Source organism: Halichoeres trimaculatus, unplaced genomic scaffold (assembly GCF_033239565.1).
Source record: "Halichoeres trimaculatus isolate MK-OKI-2021-1 unplaced genomic scaffold, fHalTri1.1 fHalTri1_scaffold_9, whole genome shotgun sequence".
Taxonomy (NCBI): domain Eukaryota; kingdom Metazoa; phylum Chordata; class Actinopteri; order Labriformes; family Labridae; genus Halichoeres; species Halichoeres trimaculatus.
In genome coordinates this window covers 32,170,596-32,190,279 of record NW_027437188.1, presented here as the reverse complement: position 1 = coordinate 32,190,279, position 19,684 = coordinate 32,170,596, and the positions used below count along the sequence as shown (strand labels likewise).

The window sequence follows — 19,684 nt, the reverse complement described above, 5'->3', positions numbered from 1 at the left end:
CGACTGGAACTTGGTTTGTTTGCCTCGATAACACGGCTAAATGGATGCAAATGCAAGCTAGCAGTCTGAACTCCAAAGAGATTTGCAGTGATGCACGTGCAAGTAGGGATGGGTATCTTTCAGATGCCCGGTACCTGGCAATCTGTATCGGTACTTAACAATACCAATTTGTGGTGCTTTTTTGTGTGAATGAGGTAAAAATATAAATTTGTTTAAAAATAAAATATGAGTTGTTTTTATCCATTTCACATAATTGTTCTTTAATACATAACCTTGCAATGTTGTGTTCATGCCCAGCATGGAAATTCCCCTACTCTTACACTCCCTCACAGTCACAATGGTGTGGCTAGGTACCTTAACATGTTACCTTTTGATTTTACGTGAAACGATACTTTTGACAGAGTTCAGAAATCAATACTTAAAAAAAGTACCTAATTCAGTACCCATCCCTACTTGCAAGACACATTCTTTCGCTTATGTCATCATGATTTCAATGTATTATGTAACGTAATTTGTAGTGCTGTCAGGGAATTTAAAAAAATTAATTAATTTCAGGATTTGTAATTAATTAATCTAATTAATAGCATTTTAATCTCATATCTACTTTAAGTCCCAAAATAAAGAATCTGAATTCTAGGACATTACAAAATTGTTGTGCATGACTAATCAAATAAATACATGAAGAGAGAAGAGAAGATTTGTAAATCCACATTTTTGTCAACTGGCCAATGTTACGATGTATGTGTCCGCTGCCATGGACATCTCCAGAGGCAGGGTCTGGCGAAGCTTGTCAATCAAAATCATGCTTGTAAACTACTGTGGGTGAGAGCAGTGCGCTCTTTGGATGAGAGCTCAGCATGGATATGAGGAGAAGATGTGAGCCCACAGAGACATAGCGAGATGCTGCAAGTCAGAAAAGTTCAGGCAGCTCACTCTCCAACTGAGGATGTCTTGCTGTAGTTCAGAGAGAAAGAGCGGCGTGATCGTGAGAAAAGACGACGGAGATCATGGAGAGGATCAAAGGATGGAGCGCCTGAGATGAACGCAATCAAAAAAATTATGTTTTGTCTGTTTTTTGGATCAAAAACAGGAAGAGAGACATAAAAGAGATACTTGGGTAGTTTTGGTGGTTACATAGTCACAGAAAACAAAATTATTTGGGTCTTTAAAGATCGTTTCATCTAATTAACAGGTTAAAGCGAAAGTCCTGGTTATTTGTTAAATTTTTACGTAAGAACATTTATAGTGTGCTCAATTTCTTGTGAAGTGTTTTACAGAATACAATGCTAAAGTTTTATTATATTCTCTGCATCATGTGCCAGCTATGGCACCCATGCCCTAGGTTGGGAAAGACTTGTCCAGGCAATTTAAGCACATTTTAAAGAGCAAGAAAGCGCTCAGAGCCAGAGGTTGTGAGACAAGTCTGAGTCTGTATCCATTATCGACTCATCCACAATCACAAGACTCAGCACCTCTGATGATATCAGGCGTTGTCATCAGGTGCCCTGCCCTGGGTCGAATCAAAGGGCTTAGTCAACAGGAAAGGCAAAGTGTGCGTCAGAGCAGCAAAAGTGGCTAAATAAACTCCACGCCTCGCAAAAACATCACAAACAGGGGATTAAGAAGGTCAAAGGTCAACATTAGAAGTAAGGGGAGGCTTCTGTGTGTCAGGTATGAGCTTCAGTCACTGATTTCTTTTGGATCTTTTTTCAGTAACCGAAATCTATATCAGTGTTTTTATCTTATTTTAAGTAAAAATTGTCTAATTATACTCAATATGAGTCACATTTAACTGGTCGGTCCAGAAAATGTCTTGTTCAATGTGTTTTTTATTTTTTTTTATTTGGAGTAAAAGTAAAGATTAATACAAGAGTGTTACACTATTGTTGCAGGTTAAAAAAAAGAAACATCAATTATTTTGAAAGAGTTCGGAGAGGTAAAATCACAGTCCAAACAGTCCATTGATGACATGTTATTGAATGTCCACTCTTCTGGGATAAATTCAATTTCAACCAAAAGTTGAGAAGAAACAAAAACAAAAAGAAACAACAATAGTGAATGCTAGGGCTGGAGGATTAATTGAATTCGAATCTTGATTTCAAATTTCGGTTGCTCACAAACATAAAAATGTTATAATTGAAGAAAAACGATTAATGTACCGCACAGCGCTGTGTGTATGTAATTTCTTGCAAGCTTGTCAGCTTCAGCCAGCACCACAACGTCAACACAGTCCTCCACTAAAGCTATGGTCTACGATTTGAGGCTAGGTAATTATTATTAACACTGTTTTGAGGTCGTTATGGTCCGATGGTCCAGTCTACGCAATATAAAAACCAAAAAGAACGAAAAAATCCATTAGATACAGCAGCTGCAAAACGGCTTAATAATTGACCAATCTGAACCGCCGTTTCCCTGATTTCGGATTTGTGCATTAGTCCATCCAATCTCCTGTCTCCCCTGCTCTGCACCGTTATGCCCATGGTCCCACTTCCTCTTTCCCCACTACCCCTCTCACGTCAGCTAGTTGCTCAGCTACCGAAGCATCATGGAGCCGGAGAAGACCTAAACCAGGAAGCTGTTACTGTTACCCTCCACAGCGAAGGGAAGAAAACGAAAAAGTTTCGAGGAAAAGGCTGAAACTGTGTTTACCTCAGTGGGAGATGTCAGCTGAATAACTCTGGTTAGTCTGTGCCTGCTAATGACCGAACGCTGCTGGTCAGAATGGGTCGGCTCTGTCAATAGATTTTAGCATAAGTTAGCCACACATCTTTAGCATTGTATACTGAGCTGGTGAAGACACGCCGAGAAAGGTAAAGCCTCGCCCACAGTCAGCTCTGCTCTGATCTGCTCTTTTGGAGGGGGCGTGTTGTTAGGAGGCGAAGAAGGGCGATACGAGCTGGGGGGCGGGATCTTGGAACACTGAGGGGAGGGGTGAGTGAGGCTGTAGTTTTCAAATGTGTCTCATCAGCCAAACTGGGTTTCAGAACGTAGACCATAGCTTTAAGGACACTCTTTACAGTGCCACTCCATATCCCACCAGAAGACATCAAGAGATAATGGAGGCTGTTACATTTATGCTAGCAAAGGACATGTGCCCCATCAGTACCGTATGCAACCCAGGATTCCAGGTTTTTAGCACAGGTGGAAATGTTGTCACCTACCTTCGTTCATCATCACTGAAGCCAGATCAAGTGAACAGACTCATCATCTTCCTTGCAAAAACCTAAATTTGTAGGAAACAAACTACAGGGAGCGCTTACCTATGTAGCCAACCCCTCTTGTGTATTTTGCATGTTGCAGCTTTTGCAAGTTTTATAGAAGTGTATGCAGATTGGGTATTTATTTTTATTTATTTGTTTTATAGCTATTATTTAATATTTTTTTAAAGCTAATTCATTTTTGATTGTTCTTTAAAGTTGTAGTTCAATAAATACTCAAGTTTTGAAATTTTGAATAACCGTGTTTATTAATCGTTTATCATTATTATTTTTTCCATAATCGTCCAGCCCTGGTGGGTGTTTTTTTAACCTTTTAAAGATAAAAATATTAGTTTACTCTGGATGAACTCTATTAGATGAAGCTCAAAAGCTCAAATAAAGAGAAGTATATTACTTCTTAAGTAAAGATAGATGTTTAAAGTTGTTTGAAGACAAAATTAGGTCTGAATTGCTTGTAACAAGTTAAAAAAATCTGCCAATGGAATAAGAAAAAATTTCTAGAAAATTTCCTTGAAACTACAATAATGTCTTAATCCAAGAAACTTGTCTCTTGCTCTCTTGGCAGGTTTTTTTTAACTTGTTACAAGCAATTCAGACGTCATTTTTGTCTTTAAATAACTTGAAACATGACATTTTTCAGGACTTTTTAAGTCTAAGGAGGCATTTTCTACTGAAAACAAGACAAAATCACTTGACAAGATTTCAGTTTTTCGCTCCGAAGCCGTCGTCTCTTTTGTCACAGCAGGTTTTCCCTTCACAAATTAGTTACTGAGCACGAAGAGACCACACACACACACACACACACACACACACACACACATGAAACGAAACCACAGTTACACATCTGCCACCGACTGTTCCCACTATTCCAGACATAATAATAAAATGTGTAAAATAATCCTCTGCTGTGTGACAAAGACATCACGCTGCAGGGATTAGAACGGCATGGAACAAAAATCACATTCATTTGCAGAGCCGTTGTTTGGGTACGGGTGAACATGGAGCGGCTGAGCCTGTGCACGGAGAGACGGCACGCAGCACACCCATCTTCCTCCTTACACCGAGCTCCTTCCTCTTTGCCCTTTGCATTATTCATACCAACCTATTAACTTGACATGTGTGCGAGTCTGGCTCTTTTAATCATATCCTTCAAGATAAAACCCACCTCCTTTTGCTCTGTTCTTTTTGATTCTACTGTAATTAATGTACACTGATGAATATTAGGCTGAAGCTCTGATGTCCGTTTCTCAGGAACGCGATTCGTACAGCACAAATACTGAATAATTCACAAGCACTCTTCATCGCACTTTGATATGATAGAGGCTCGACAAATAATGGGCTGTAGAGGCGAGGCGCCGTGAGCTGGCAGAGGCATGCCATAGCTCGCAGCATATGATCAGAGCCCTCCAATTAAGCCTCTAACATGCTCCATTACGTAATTAAGCAGAAACCCTCTCAATAGCCTCCTTCTCGCCAACACCTTATGTTTATCTCTCCGTCTCCATCTGCCTCTTCTGTTCTCTCCGTTCAGGCTCCTCATTTGCAGCCCAGCAGAGCAGCAGAGGCCTTTGTTAACTCGGTGGGGCATGAGTGAGCAGACCTTTCGCAATGATGACAAAAAAATGCGCAGGAACAAGCAACGAAGCTATTTAATCATTCCAGAGGAGGTAATGGGTTTGTTTTAATTAAATGGCGGTCGTGGCACGGCTGCAGAATCATAATGAGAGGTTTTTGGCTTGTTGATGGATGCAACAGCCGGCTGCAGTGAGGAGGAGAGGCTATCAGGTGTGGCAGGTAGTCTGGGGGATCAGCTTCAGGGTGTATAATGAGAGCAAACGGAGGGATTTAGGAGACTGACTCCGCATGTGAACCTCTCTCATCTGTATTCCCGTCTCAGACGCTGCGCGGCCACTCCAGTTGTGGTGTTTGCTGTCCCATGAATTTCCCACAAGCCTCCCTTCTGCATTTGCCAAAAATGCTCTTGAATACTCGCCCATTTCACAGTCCACTGCTACTGCTAATAGCTTTTTCATCACGGAAAGAAGCACAACTCAATCAGCAAGAGGATTTCAAACAGAGGACGGCTGCTGGGAAGCATCCGAAGCATGGAGGAAGATGTTTTTCCTTCCTGACAAAGCTTTACGAGTACAGAGACGAGTTTCTGGAGCTCTATCCTGTGTTGTTGCAGCCGTAACAGAGAGAGCTGTGTGTTTGTAAGTCACAAACAGCAAAGTCTGAGACTCTCTGACATTTAATAAAGCAGAATCTGGTCATGTTGCCACTGCTGATTACAGTGATGCTGCAGGAGACGGAGGAGGGGGAGAGGTGTGTATGACAGCACGGCAGCGTGAAGAAATGGGGGAGTAATAAAGCAGGGCTCCTCACAGACCTCCCTCTTGCTGACCCTGTGTGTCTGTGTGAGTTTATGGCCACTGTCTGAGGGGGGAAATAAGATTGTGCTTTATTGCTCAACAAGCCTCACCAGCAATAATAGGCTTCCCCCCTTAGCCATCTTTTCTGGGAGACATTAGCTCCCATCCGGGCTGGATCTCCTCAATCTGCAGCTCAAGGCCAAGATTAGTCAAGTGCATCAGACTCCAATATTGCTCTATGTCACATCTGCCTGTGGCTAATATGTATCATAATCTCTCATTTCTCTGTGTTGAATGGGGCTAATATAGAAGAGGGAGAAAGGGATACTCTCTAAGTGGTTTCCCCAGCCCTTGAGCTATTTCCAGTCTTACCGAGGCATTTGTAAGGCACCACGATGTGGGCGTGCCCTTTGCACACCTTCTTCTCCTTTTTGCACCAGTTCTCGATCCGAATCGGCTGGTTGGCCTCCACGACGTTTGTGATTTGAAGCTCAGGATACATCTGTCGGAGAAAGAAGCAGAGGTATATCACCACAGGGGTCAGTCAATCTGGGCAAGAGTTAGGGATGCACAATATATTGCTATCAATATTAGTATCGGTTGATATGTAAAAGAGCGCCAATATTTACTCATTAGCTGCCAGCTATTTTCAGAGCATCTTTAACGGTCTTACAAGACCCAAATAATATTGTTTCCTGTTAGAGCTGAACAATTAAAGGTCCCATATTATGCAAAAAATCACTTTATTAAGTCTCTTAGTGAAATTTGTGGGTCTTTGGCTTTCCTCCCAGCCCACAAAATGTGATATTTAATGACCAAACCTGTACTCTGTAGTGCTTATGAATGTAAAATCCTGACCTAAAACGAGCTGTTTGGATTTTGAGGATTTGCCGACATCAGCGATTCCCTTTTTTTGACCAATCAGGAGCAAGTCTGACCTGATTGGAGAATGCCAAAGTTGAATGACCATCACTGCTCTGTTTTTGGCTGTAAACAGCCACATAGCTCCATGCAAAAGCTTCCTATCTCAGAAGAAGACAAGACTAAGGTGCTAGAGTTCATTTGTCAAGGAAATGTGCCAGCTACACTCAGTAAAACTGCTTTTCCAACTTTGGACAGTCCAACAGAGGGCTAGCCAATAGACTGGTCCTGAATCCAGGAGCATTACCAACCATCCACCAACAAACCTCGGAACCTGGAAATGTGAGTATTTTAAATGCCGTGTGCTGTGGAGCAGATGTCAGAGCTTTTCCTCAGTGTCCCCCCTGTCTCTGTGTTAGCTTCAGGATGCTAACTTTAGCTGCGGTTAGCCTGTTGTTTTAGCCTGTAATGTTATGGTAAACGAGCTTCGCTGTTTTCTAAACATTGTGCACTCGGAGCTCGTGGCGCCGCTCTCAGTGACGCTGAAGAGTGGGGCGGTATCAGCGGTGGCTCATTTACATATGAAGGCCACGCCCACTAAATCAGAGCGTTCTGAACAGAGGGGCTATGAGAGCCTGGAAACAATGCTGCTGTGCTTGATTTATTGGCTTTTTGGACCAAAACATATTACTACCATTTCTTTGTCTCTGAACTGCCTCGATACATTATCTGTGTTGAGATTGATATCAGTATATAGGTATGGGTACCGAATAGGTATTTTTTTAGGTACTGAGCAAATTCTGTCAAAAGCACTGGGTACCGATTCACGTAAAACAAAAGGTACCATGTTTAGGTACCTAAATGCATCCTTGTGACTGTGGAAGAGGGAGTGGAAGAGTAGGTGATTTTCCACGCTGGACATTAACACAGCATTGCAAGTTTATATGTTAAAGAATAAATATGTTATACTGAAGATTTTTTGTATTTCACTTTAAAACAAATTTATATTTTTTACTACATTCACACAAAAAGTACCGGAAATTGTTAAAAAAAATGTTGCGTACTGGTACTGATTTCCAGGTTCCAGGCATCAGTACCGAATTGTTCCAAATGTGAAAGGTACCCATCCCTATCGGTTAATATGGATTATCGGCCATAATAGCAATATTAATATCAGATATTGGTATCGGACAAATTTTCATATCCGTGCATCCCTAATAAGACTGCCTTGCTTGCAAAATTTAACGTAAGTGAAAACAAATTCATGTTTTCAAGCCATAAAAACTATGTGAAAAGCCAAAACTGGTTTTGTCTTCAATGATATTTTTTACTATGTTTGCTCCTGTGTTTGTCTGGAGATCCTACATGTAACCATGGCCGCATTGTTTACATGTAAAATCAGCTGTTAGCAGCCTGTAGCATGTCAATGCTAACTGGTGCAAGGCCGGATGTTTCCCACAAGGTGAAGAGAAAGAGGTGAGGATGACATGCTGGTACTGAGGTGTGAGCTAAGAATTGATGACATCGACCTGTCCTTCCATCCATCGTTATTGGGAACGTAAGATCTATCTCCAGTAAGATGGATGAGCTAACTGTGCTAAGCAACAGAGGTAATACCAGAGGGCAGAGTAGCATCATGCTATTCACAGACTGACTGAAGGTCCTTTTTTTGCACTTTCTTACTTTTGTTTTCTTGATTTCTGCTGTGACTCCTCCTGATTTTCCCCTCAGGGATGAATAAAGTATTTTCTATTCTATTCAATTCTAAATCTTAAAGTCCCTCAAGTCTACAGTGACCTCGGCAAACCTTTTTGAATTGATGCCCCTAACTCTAGGAATAAACTGTGTTGTTGGTATTGCATTGAAAATAAGGGTAACCTCAATGTCTTTTTTCGAGAATAAATAAAGGTTTGAATGAATGAATGAATCTCACAATGATAGATGAATTCTGTGTGTGAGTGGGAAAAAGACGGCGAGGGAAAAAGGATGCGTTAAGTGGAGCTTCAATAGGATCCTTTAATCCATGTTTTATACTCTCTAGATGCCATCTGCTCAGCCATGAAAGACCATGCAATTTGCAGTTTCCCCCAAATGCCATCAAAATGTCATCAATAAATGCGACTGGAGCTGGAGGGGAAGGGAGCTGCCTGGATGTATACAGCCTCTGCTTTTTTCTTGGACAGCTGCGTAATAAAGCTCGACAGTAACACCAGCAGCCGTGGGTTAGGAGGAGATACAGTAGGAGAAACAAGTAAACAAGAGCAGGGATATTTATTTCACAGGGAAACATATGCTTTATTGTAGAGACGGCGAGAGGGAGAATGTCAGTCAGTGTGTCTGCTAATTCAGAAACCACCCACTGTACTGTAAACGTCTGGTTTTCAGCAGAGAAATAAATCTGACGTCTCCGCAGCACGAGGCATTTATACCAAACTTCCACTCTGTTCTCCTCCTTTAATAAACAACTCTAAATGCTTTTCGATCCTTCAAATGAGAGATAATCTTCATCATCTTCAAACATCTTTCATGCATCAAACAGCAGAACTAATACATCCTCAACAAGCCAGGTAAAATCTGCACTAAATGATGAAATAAACGCTGGAGCAGAACAGCCTGATGCTGAGGCTAAGCTCTAATTTTGTTGTTTTTATTACAGAGAGGCGAGAGGAATAAGATTATTCTCTTTCCTCACTCGGCTAAGGTCAAACGTTTAAAGCAGCTCTCGCATCTATTAGCTAAATTCAGCGCTGCCGGCACAAATAACTAAAATCAGGGCGAGCTGAACTGATGTAAGAAAATCTTCTCTTGCTTTTTATGATCTGCAGCAGTTTTATGAGCTCAACGAGAGAGAGATGAAAGATACACACCTGATCAGAATTATAAGAGCAGTTGAAAATCACAGAATTAACATTTTGCACTGTTAGATCTCAGAAAAGGTTTAAGGAGAGTTTCAAAATGCAGAAAGAAGAACTAGGAGTGAGACAAAAAAAAAAACAAAAAACGGCAATTTATTGAAAACAACAGTTGCAGTAAAATAGTCTGTTCACCAGCTGATCACAAGTTTAAGACCACAGCTAAAAGCAAGTGAAAAAGCCTCAAAATAGCACCACACAGACCAGGGCCCTCAGTCATGAAGGAGCGCCCCTGCAACATCTCCACATAGCTAGGGATGCACCGATCCAGCTTTTCTGGTCCTGATACCAATACCTGGGCTTTGGTTATCGACCTATACCCATCCAGATCTGATACTAGTGTCAAATAATAACCTTCATACTCTACTGTGGGTTAAGACTGGTAATGTTTTGAGTAAAAAGCCGCGTTTCCACCAAGCAGACCAGTTCGGTTCATCTCAGTACGGCACACATTTTGTGGCATTTCCACTGACTTATCCTGGGACAGATCCCCAAATAACTGAGACGAGCTGTCCCACTTTTTGGGACCCTTCCTTTGGGGTGCCAGACTAAACCAATCCGCTCTCAGAAGGTGGAGCTACAACACTGATTGGTCGAAAGAATCGTCACTTCCTGTGTGACAGCCACTGTATTTCTCCTGGCGGCTCACAGACTTCTCTGAAACAAAGCTTGATTGTTCTTTGTATCAAAGAGCTACATGCCAATCACAGAGAGGACAAAATGCTGCATGTCTTCCATTGTTGCTCTTTGTTTACTGTGTCGCGTTTTTCTACTTTGTTGGATTTATTAGCAGAGTAAACTGTGTCGCCTTGCTATAGCGTCACGCTATTGTTTAACAGTTGCGGCTTTCGGCATCCGGCTGCCTACCACGAGAGGGCACAGTTTGCTGTGGAAACACAAACAGGATCAAGCTTAACTGTATCAAACCGTGCCAAACCGTACTGAACCAAACCGGACTACTTGGTGGAAACGCAGCTAAAGACAAAAATGAGTAAATATGGGTTTACTGAAGTTAATATTAATTAAACTATAAGTGTTTAAATGTTTAACAGCAGTTTGGTTAAAAAAAGTTTCAGAATTTACAGGAAAGACTATTTGATTGTAAATTTTATACCCTGTAGACTAAATCATAGTTTAGCCTTAGCGGCAAGTTTGGACCGATCCTTTCCACCGATACTCAATCCGGCTTTAAGGGGCTGGATCAGCGCCGATCATAGACTGTATATAGAGGTGAACAGCGTGGCTCTGCCATTTACCATTGTACAGTTTTGAAGCCAAAATACCCCCGTCACAGGGGCAGCCATTAGCAGCAGTTGTGCAGCCAGAGTCTGCGCAGTAGAGACTGTGAGGGATTCTGGGATAATCTGAGTGGAGCTGAGTGACAAAAAAAATATATTTTCTTTCTTTCGAGAGTCTAATCTCTTCTTGACTCTACCTCCCAACATATTTTACAATCCCTGAAAAAATACACAAGAACAGCAGCTGTCAATCACCGTTAAATGTGGCGTAAAAAGGAGGACCTGAATACAAGGCAGACAAATGATGTCTTCAAATCACCACAACAATCGGACGTGAGAAACATTTCTACCAGTTGTATTCATTTTTCAAAGTTTGACCACAGCCCATCTGGAATGACTGGGGAGATGGATTTTTTGACCTATACTGCAGCCAGCCACCAGGGGGAGCAGTTTTTGTGGCGGCCTCACTTCAAGCCGAGCAAGATGACGTCCATTTCTTTTTTCCAATCTATGGTGCTGATACCCGATACCAGGATCGGATCAGTTCATCCCTACACAAAGCCAGCTGCTGTTTGACGCATGATGCCTGAAGTCCTACTGGGATGTCAGGGGGATCCACACCACCCCGACTTCCCAGTAAGAAAATTCCGACTTCAGGGATAAACAGTATCCAGTATTATATTCTGTTTTTTTAGAATTTCTGAGAAGTGTTTGTGGCACAAATCAGCTGTATACAAAGTATTATTCAGTTTTCGTATACAGAAATACTGCTGTTCTGGCAAGTTTTTCCAACTTGGAGCTGAAACGCTTTTAACTCGGAGATGACGTCATTCCCACTCTCCACTTTGTTCTTAAAGCTCTTCTCTCACAGATGTCGTCTGATGGTTTCTGGGCTGTAGTTGGCACCAGTAACAGCCTTAATTTGGATTAAGGGTCGCCTCGTGTCTTGAAGGGCAGCCAATCAGATCCTCCGGCTCAGTGCTGGTGAAATTTTTTGGGATTCTGAAAAAAATGTCTGTCTTTCTGTGTCCAACCTCAGCCGCGATGGCACGCTGCGAGAGGCCTTGATTATACAGCTCAACAACCCCTGCGTTCAAAGAAAGAGCTTTTTTGCGTTTTTTTTTTTTTTTGCCCTGAAGAGGTCATGACAGAGTGAATATCTGACAAAAATCCGTCTCCGTTTTTTTGTCTCACTCCATTTTTTTCCTTTTTGCATTTTAAAACTTTACTAACACCTTCTGAAGATCCACAGTGCAAAATGTAAATTTGTGCAGTTTTCACCTGGTCTTAAATTGTCACTCACCTCCTGGCAGTACTGCAGCACACCCTCTTTGGTTCCTACACAGCTCTTGGTACCAGATGGGTCTGGTTCCCAGCGCCCGGTCTGAATGTTGACGTGCATGTTGAGCTTTCCACAGAACATCGCCACCTGTGGCTCGGCGACGGCGAACCCTGTGCCTGCATTTGCTGCGAGCGCCTGCAGAGAGACAAAGACAGGAAGAGAGGGATGGAGTTAGCGTTAATCATATCTGAGCCCTGAGCAGCTGGACAGTTTTATGGCTGACAGACCCGAGACATGATATTCTCCATGTTTCTCTCATAAACTTCACAGACACGCAGCAGTCTGAACACATGGAGCTGCTTCAGCTCATGTACTGCAATGGATAACTGTACTCAACGGGGTGGAGCAACATCCGAACTGCCTGTCAACGCTTGGCTGCTGCTGCGTCTCCGCTCTGCAGTGCTGAGAGAGCAGACACTCAGACAGGAGACAAATTTAATGCACCTCGGGAATGTTTGGCTAAGTTGACGTAGGAACGAGGGGGTTTGATTGGTTTTATGCTCCAGTCTCTTTGCTCTGATGCCCTTTGAGTGACTGAGAGGCTGCACACTGAGAGCAGGAGACGGGGGAGAAAACTGCGGTCTGTTATGCTTCACAGACCGGACATTCTTTTTGAGGGCAGAGCTTTGCTCATCCAGGTCTCCTGGGACTGAAACCTCTCCACAAATGATGGCTCATTTATCCTTAAAGGTAAACACTGATGACAATCAGCTGGGGCAGACACACACATTAACCATATTATGTAATGAAAGCAGAGACTGAATTAGGCACTTTTATAGTTACCGACCAAATTCTGTCTCTAAAACCGAGTTACATTTTATATAAAACCAAAAAGTAAAATCTTTCCATACCTAAACTCATCCTTGTGACTGTGAGGGAGAGGAAGAGGAGACGGTTTTCACTGCTGGGCATGAACACTAGGGGGCGATATGCTATTCTCGCAATTTGATTCTATTATGATTTTTGGGGTGCCGATTTAATTTAAATTTGCGATTCTCCAATATTTTAGATTTCAAGTTTGCTTTTTTAACACCAGACCATGTGAAAAAGTTAAATGATGATGTCTACAGACTGTATCAGGAGCTGTAATTTTCCCATAAAATGCACATCACATGAGTCAGAGAGAAACATTTCACCCTCTGCTGGAGAAAACTGGTAACTATTTTTCAAACCAGTTTATAAACAAAGACTGAAATGAAGAATTTGAATTTATAAATGGATGGATTCACCAATTACAAATGAGCTATTACAGTCATTATGGACCCGTTATTAACCATGGATATTTTTATCACATAAACTCAAAAAGTATCAAAAATTGGTACTGTTGAGTACAGTGGCGGCTGCTGGTCAGTCAAGGAGGGGAAGCTCATTTTTTTCTGGCCTGCATCATAAATTTGTTTATTTATTTATTGAAACGTAAATTCTACCCCCTGTGTCAGCTTGTTAGCAGCTGGAGCTGCTACGTGAGACTACGACAGGCTGTAAGTGTGAGTGACAGGGGGAGAAGCTCCACAGCTGTAGCTGGAGCTGCTTATTGGTGAAAAGAGAGAGAATCTTTAAACACAACGCTCGTTGTTTTTAATAAAGGTAAACTCGCTGGGGATCAATAAAGCCTCCGGATCAGTCCAGAACAACTGAATGTAGAACTCAGAAGATGCTCTGGTGGAGGGTTATACTTCTAGATCACTGACTGGCTCATTTCACTGTCAATCAAAAAGGGATCCGGCCTCAGACAGATCATCCAATCATCATGCAGAAGCCCAGCGTCCAGGCCAGCCCACTGCCTCATAGATCCCCAGAGACGCTGAGCGTCTGATGGGCGGGACAAAGCCCAGCGTTTATCCAATGACCGTCCAGTTTCCACAGTGGAACAACCCACTCTACGCTTCCCCGCTGAAGTCAGAAGACGCTCAGCGTCCGACTGTGTTAAAGCTCTGAGACGCTGCGGGGATGAATGAGAAGGAGGTGGAGCCAGTTACCTGTGATAGGAGCTGATTCTGAACAGAAGATGAAGGAATTCTAGCTCAGATTTTGTCAATGAAATGTACACACAGCAGAACATATCACCACTTTTTTGGGACATTTTAGGGGAAGCTGAGCTTCCTGTGCAGTCTTAGAGCAATCGCTACAGGTTAAGTACCAGTACTGATTGCCAGGTACAAGGAATCAGTACCGTATTGTTTCAAATGTGAAAGGTACCCACCCCTAATTCATTAGTAATGACACATTTATAACTGTGTTTATAGATGATACACAAATAACTATTAATGTATGAACAATGCTTCACAGATGATACGTTAGGCACTGACATATACTTTACTAATGCTAACAAGTGTGTGGTTAATATACAGTGTTACAAAAAAACTTTAAGATGTCATTATTAAACATATTGTTATTACACCATAAACACACTTAAAAGTATTGAAAATTGGTACAGTTGAGTACCGGTACCAATTGCCAGGTAACAGGTATCTGTGCAGTATTGTTTCCAATGTAAAAGGTACCCGTCCCTAAATGAAAGTATCCTTAAAGATGGATTCTGTCTAAAGCCTCTGATCATGAGATAAAAAGCTGCAATCTCTCCATCCTGTTGTCTTTTCCTGGACCCAGCAGCTCCTCCTTCGGCAGGCAGGAAGCAGGACCACTCAGTCGGCCTGTTCTTCACTCCAAATAACTTAACACCCTCCCATACATCACGAAAAATGAACATCAGCTCTCCAAAGCTATTGTTTAATCGGCTTCCACACAATTGACTTCCAAATGACACTCTGATGTGCTAGCATCAGTCATCTCATTAGCTCCTATGGAGACAATAAGTCACGGCTTGCTAACACTCGGCTGATGCTGAGGATGTCACCGAACAGGACTCTATAATGAATCAGCCGGGCGATGTAGCTCTAAAAGACAAACAATCTGAAAAAGGCACACCAGGGAGCCTCCAGACAGGAAGTGGGACGGAACTGATCTCCTCTTGATTGTCATAATGTCATCAGGCTGAGTAAACAGGCTGCAGCCGAGAGGGAGATGAAGGGGATGAGTGAGGACTCAAATGTCTGCCTGTTTGCCGAGGCAGAGGTGTCCTCTGGAAACAGCTGAAGAAGGAGACTGGAGCATCACGGCGTTAGACAAAGCTCTCCGTCTAATTCCGTGCAGGCTCCCGGCCTGATAATGGGCGCAGAACAGCGACGAGAGAGGACAAAACAAGTGCTGTGTAATCAGCAGTTGGCTGTGGCGTGTGATGAGCTGCAGAGCTCGCCAGAGCTGAGTCTGCACGCACACACACGGACGTGAACACAGCTCCAGCCACTCACACGGGAATACATTGGCACCAATGCAGATAACACGGAAACATAAATCAAACACAAAAACACGGACAAGTGATCATCCACCAAGGTATGCAAACACACTCCACACACTCCTCTCGGCCTGTGTGTGTCTCTGGACCTGGAGGCACAGTATCCTCATATTCAACCTTATTTCCCCTCCTTCCTCCATCTCCACGTCTTTTGTCCTGCTCCACTCCTCCCTCTCTGCACCACCACAGGCTTGTTTGCTCTCCTCCCTCTCATTCTTTTCTGAGATTGGCTCGGGGTGTGTGTGTGTGTGTGTGTGTGGAGAGGAGGAAGCGAGGGACGCAGAGAAGCACATTAGGGAGGCAGTGACAACCTGACCACAACTAAACTCTGCGGCTGGGGAAAAACAAGCTTCTTGACTCCCCTTTGACTCCACTTGAGTGTAAAAGTCCCGACGAGTGTTTAATTCTTTAGGTGAAAGGGCTTTTCACAATCTGCAGTCTTCAGTAAAAAGCTGCTCAGGGTCAGAACCGCAGTAACAGCAGAGCCAGGAGGGGCAGCAGAGAGCAGCAGAAGGGGCACAAAAACACGGATAAACAACAGGAAACAGAGATATCTCCTTTCTCCAGCTTCACCTAAGGGGCGTACCTACAATTTCTTTCTTAATTTTAACCAAGTTATACAAACAGTGTTGCTCTGAGAGCTGTAATAAACATGTAAGACTTTTAGGATTTTAAGGACTTTATCTAGCTCAGGAAACAGGATAATTTTCTCAATCCAAACTTTTTTAGTTGATGATAAACATTAATTTTCAAAATATCTGTTTTGGATAAATAACTCACCGGACTGGGGGACATATAAAAATATATTAACTGTAATAAAACAATAACAAAAGCTATGATAACTGTAAATATTACCTATTTCAGGAGATTTTCTTCAGTTTCATGTTATGCTTGATGTGTACATATTTTGTCTTTACTGAATTATTCTATTTAATATTTAGCAGGTGCGGCAAAGGCCCTCTTGAAACCCTTTAAATTTTTCTTTCTTTACTTCTTTATTATGCCACTTTAACCCCAAATTGCATGCCTTTCACTTAAGAAAAACCCGAATGCACCTAGCTACAAAATTCAGTCACCGCGAAAAATGTATGATTCCACTGTTAGGGCGAAAAAAAAGCCCCATAGTTCCCCCTAGGGGCTTAAAATTGCAGCCCCTCTGGCTACTTTGAGCTAGAGCCCTGAATTATTTTGGCTAGAACTATCATGTCAAGTGCCACAAAAAAGTCTCTTACGACCATGCTGAACTCCCAACAGGAAGTTTGCTATTTGGACGTAAACTTCGGATTTTGAGGATTTATAGGCTACGTATTCGAAAGAACTAGTTTCTTATTGTAATGTTTTTCACTTCATACTTTCTTTTTTGCAACAGTTACTCTGTAAAGTTCCCCATTGTGGGACAAAGGAATACTACTTTCGTTTCTTTTCTTAAAAATGGTTTTGTAACTGGAAACTAAAGCTGTCAAAAAACTGTAAAAGATTTCAAATGCAGGAAAAAGTGGCTTAAATTTTTTTGTCCCCAAATGACCAAGACCACACGAATATGGATATATTCCTAAACGCACATTTTTCTGTCCAATTGGGCTTCTCAACCACACGAACTCGGCAATTTCACCTACATAAATGGAGATTTTTTAAAACAGATAAAAAAGTGAAGAAATAAAAATAAACCCAGTTGAGTGGATCCGTGTAGCGGTGTTAAACAGAGCTGGTGTTGACGTGATGACGTCAAGCTGCTAGCAACAAGTCACTGTAGCAACAGTAGCCAACAACAAGAATGATGGTCGACATTTACCGCGCTATTCCTGTGTTCTTCTTGCCCTCATTTCAGCTCTACAGATAAATGTTATGTTGCTGTTGATGTTCATGAAATAACAAGTCATCGTGATTGTCCGTACACACAAACGACTCAATTTCACACTGCTTCTTCTCCCTGGGTGCGTCTCAATGCGTTAACTTCGTGCTTCCTCCGTCCTATCTCCTCCACGACACCGGAAGTACTTTCCCAGTCGCCATTTTGAAGACTGTCCCAAAGCGATAATTGCGCTCAGAGGAGAGAGGAGAGAGGAGAGAGGAGACTGATCGGAGGAGCTATGATCGAGGAGACACGAGAGCCGGCTTTGCGGAAGTCTTTTCACTGACAGACACGCCTCCTTATAGAATATCACTCTCTGATTGGACGCTGTAGCAGCTCAGACTTTACATGAAACTTCACAAAAAACACAACAGAGTTTAATGAGAGAAAAGACGAGCTGAGGACAGGCACAGAGGATCGTCCAGAAACTGATCATAAATCTGGTAATAAAGTGTTTGCTGTGAGTTTAAAGCACAAAACACTGAACACAACTATCATGAAATCAATATAATCAGAGGATTAATACAGAAAACTGACTGATCAATAATATCTTCCTGAGACACAATAAGGTGGGTTATATTAATATATTAATATAACCCACCTTATCTGATCGTGAACTCTGAAGCTTCAGAGTTAAAGGATAAATAATTCATAAATAATCTCACAATTACGCATTTTACAGGAAAAGTGATCTGTGAGCTTCTAAACAGCACACAGAATAAACAGAGAGCAGGTTTTCTTCATGGTAACGTGTGTGTTTAACTGGTTAAGGAAACAGACAAATCTCTGTTACTGTTTCTGTTTGATCAGAGTTATTGCAGCGCACATGTGCAGACGCACAAACAGCTGTTAGAGCTGACTGACAGATGATCCAGAGGTGATCAGCTGATGCCGTCATCACTGAAACACGTCGCTTCATGTGACGCTCCGAAGGAGAGGATGTCCCATTGCTCTAAAAAACAATCTCCTCCATCCTCTCTCCTCTCTTCATTTCCTCGCGTCTCTCCCATGCATCTCTGGTGGGAGGGACTGAGACGCAAGAGAACGACGCAAGTGGAGGAAGGAAGGATGAAACTTTGGAGCTTTAAGATGCACCCCCTGTTTTTGACTGTGCATGCTCGTAACGTTCTTCTTCTGTGGTTTTCACATTTGCTAACCTGCCACTTATCGGCCAGGCATGGCATTGCAGGCTTCAGTTTGGACAGAGATATTTCTGTGGTGTGGACAGAGATTTTTTTAGACAAGGACAAAGATATCCATAACGTGTGGTCCAGGCCTAAATACGCCCCTCCTTCACCTGAAACTAGTCCGAACAGTTTGTTCCCCTGTTCCTCCTTGAGTACAAACACAGTTAGAGACATAATAAGATTTGACTCCAGACAAACTGTTTCTAAGCTGACAGAGGGTGTATTCAGTTTATGTCAGGGTCCTGAACAGTCATGACTCAGGAATTTACTTCAAACGCAGCCCAGCGCACAAGTAAAGTGTCATCGTCACAACTTTCAACATCATCCCAGACTGATTCATTCCAGCACATAAGAAAAAGTTTTATTTAGAGGCAAAGTGGAGCTTTGGATGGACACAAACCACAGGCCGGAGTACGCCGCGACTCAGAGTCTTCGTCTCGTTTTTCTGTGACATAACTGAACTCCTCTTTAAAGGTCACATTAAAATAACTTTGACAATAATTCGCTGCTGCAGTTTGTCATATTTCCACATGAAACAAAGGCTGGGGGCTGAAAACACACGCCAAGAGTGACTTAATCCCAAAGCTTAGATTAGTCGTTGACTCATCTCTTGCACAAAGAATCTGCTTCTGATACGATTGATGATTTGGTTGCAAACTGATACCTGGATGAACGCACCTTATGACTCACACACACACTCACACGTGCTCATTCAGCGTGGGTAGTTCAAGGATTTATACCACGGGAAGGATTGGCTTGATTGCCTAAAAATGTGTAATCTCTTACTGTATCACTTACTAAGATAAAACGATGAGTCACTGGAGATGTTTTGATGGTTACTGGGGAGAGAAATGCCAAAAACTGGCATGAAAAACACACAACGAGGCATTTTGTTATTGTTTTTCCTCCTTTAAACCCTTTTTTAATCACCATCATGGTGAACTCAGCAGCAATACTTTTCCTTTTAGTGTTTTATTTTCCTTCCCGAGTTTCCAGGCTGCTCTCGAATGTAGCACTCACACACAAATATGCAGCTCCTGGAAAAATACGCCGCCACACCTTCTGTTTGTAAGTCATCAAGCTTTCTTTTTCTCATTACTGACTCACTGTGAAATATAATATCAGGTATGTGTGAGCACCTGCTGCAGTTTGGAGGCTTTGCGAAGACAAAAGGAGTTGGGAGAAGCTGGAGCTGATACGATGGCAGCAGGGAGTGTGTGCTGATTGGCTCGTATCCCAGCCTGACATATTATTCTCAAATGAACACAGACTGTAATACAATAAAGAATGGCGTGAGGCAGCGTGAATGCAGGAGACACCGGCCTGCCTTCACAGACGCTTGTCAAA

General features: G+C 42.4%; 1 protein-coding gene across 5 annotated transcripts in view; it reads right to left on the bottom strand.

The window, feature by feature from the left end:
* aplp2 (amyloid beta (A4) precursor-like protein 2) overlaps positions 1-19,684 on the bottom strand; it is a 91,237-nt gene that overhangs the window by 33,830 nt on the left and 37,723 nt on the right. For all 5 annotated transcript variants that reach the window (XM_074678981.1, XM_074678980.1, XM_074678982.1 and 2 more), the window contains exons 2-3: positions 11,905-12,078; positions 5,963-6,092 (exon numbers count right to left, since the gene is read on the bottom strand). In XM_074678981.1, the coding sequence (XP_074535082.1) occupies positions 5,963-6,092; positions 11,905-12,078 (304 nt within the window). The remainder of the gene's footprint in view (positions 1-5,962; positions 6,093-11,904; positions 12,079-19,684) is intronic.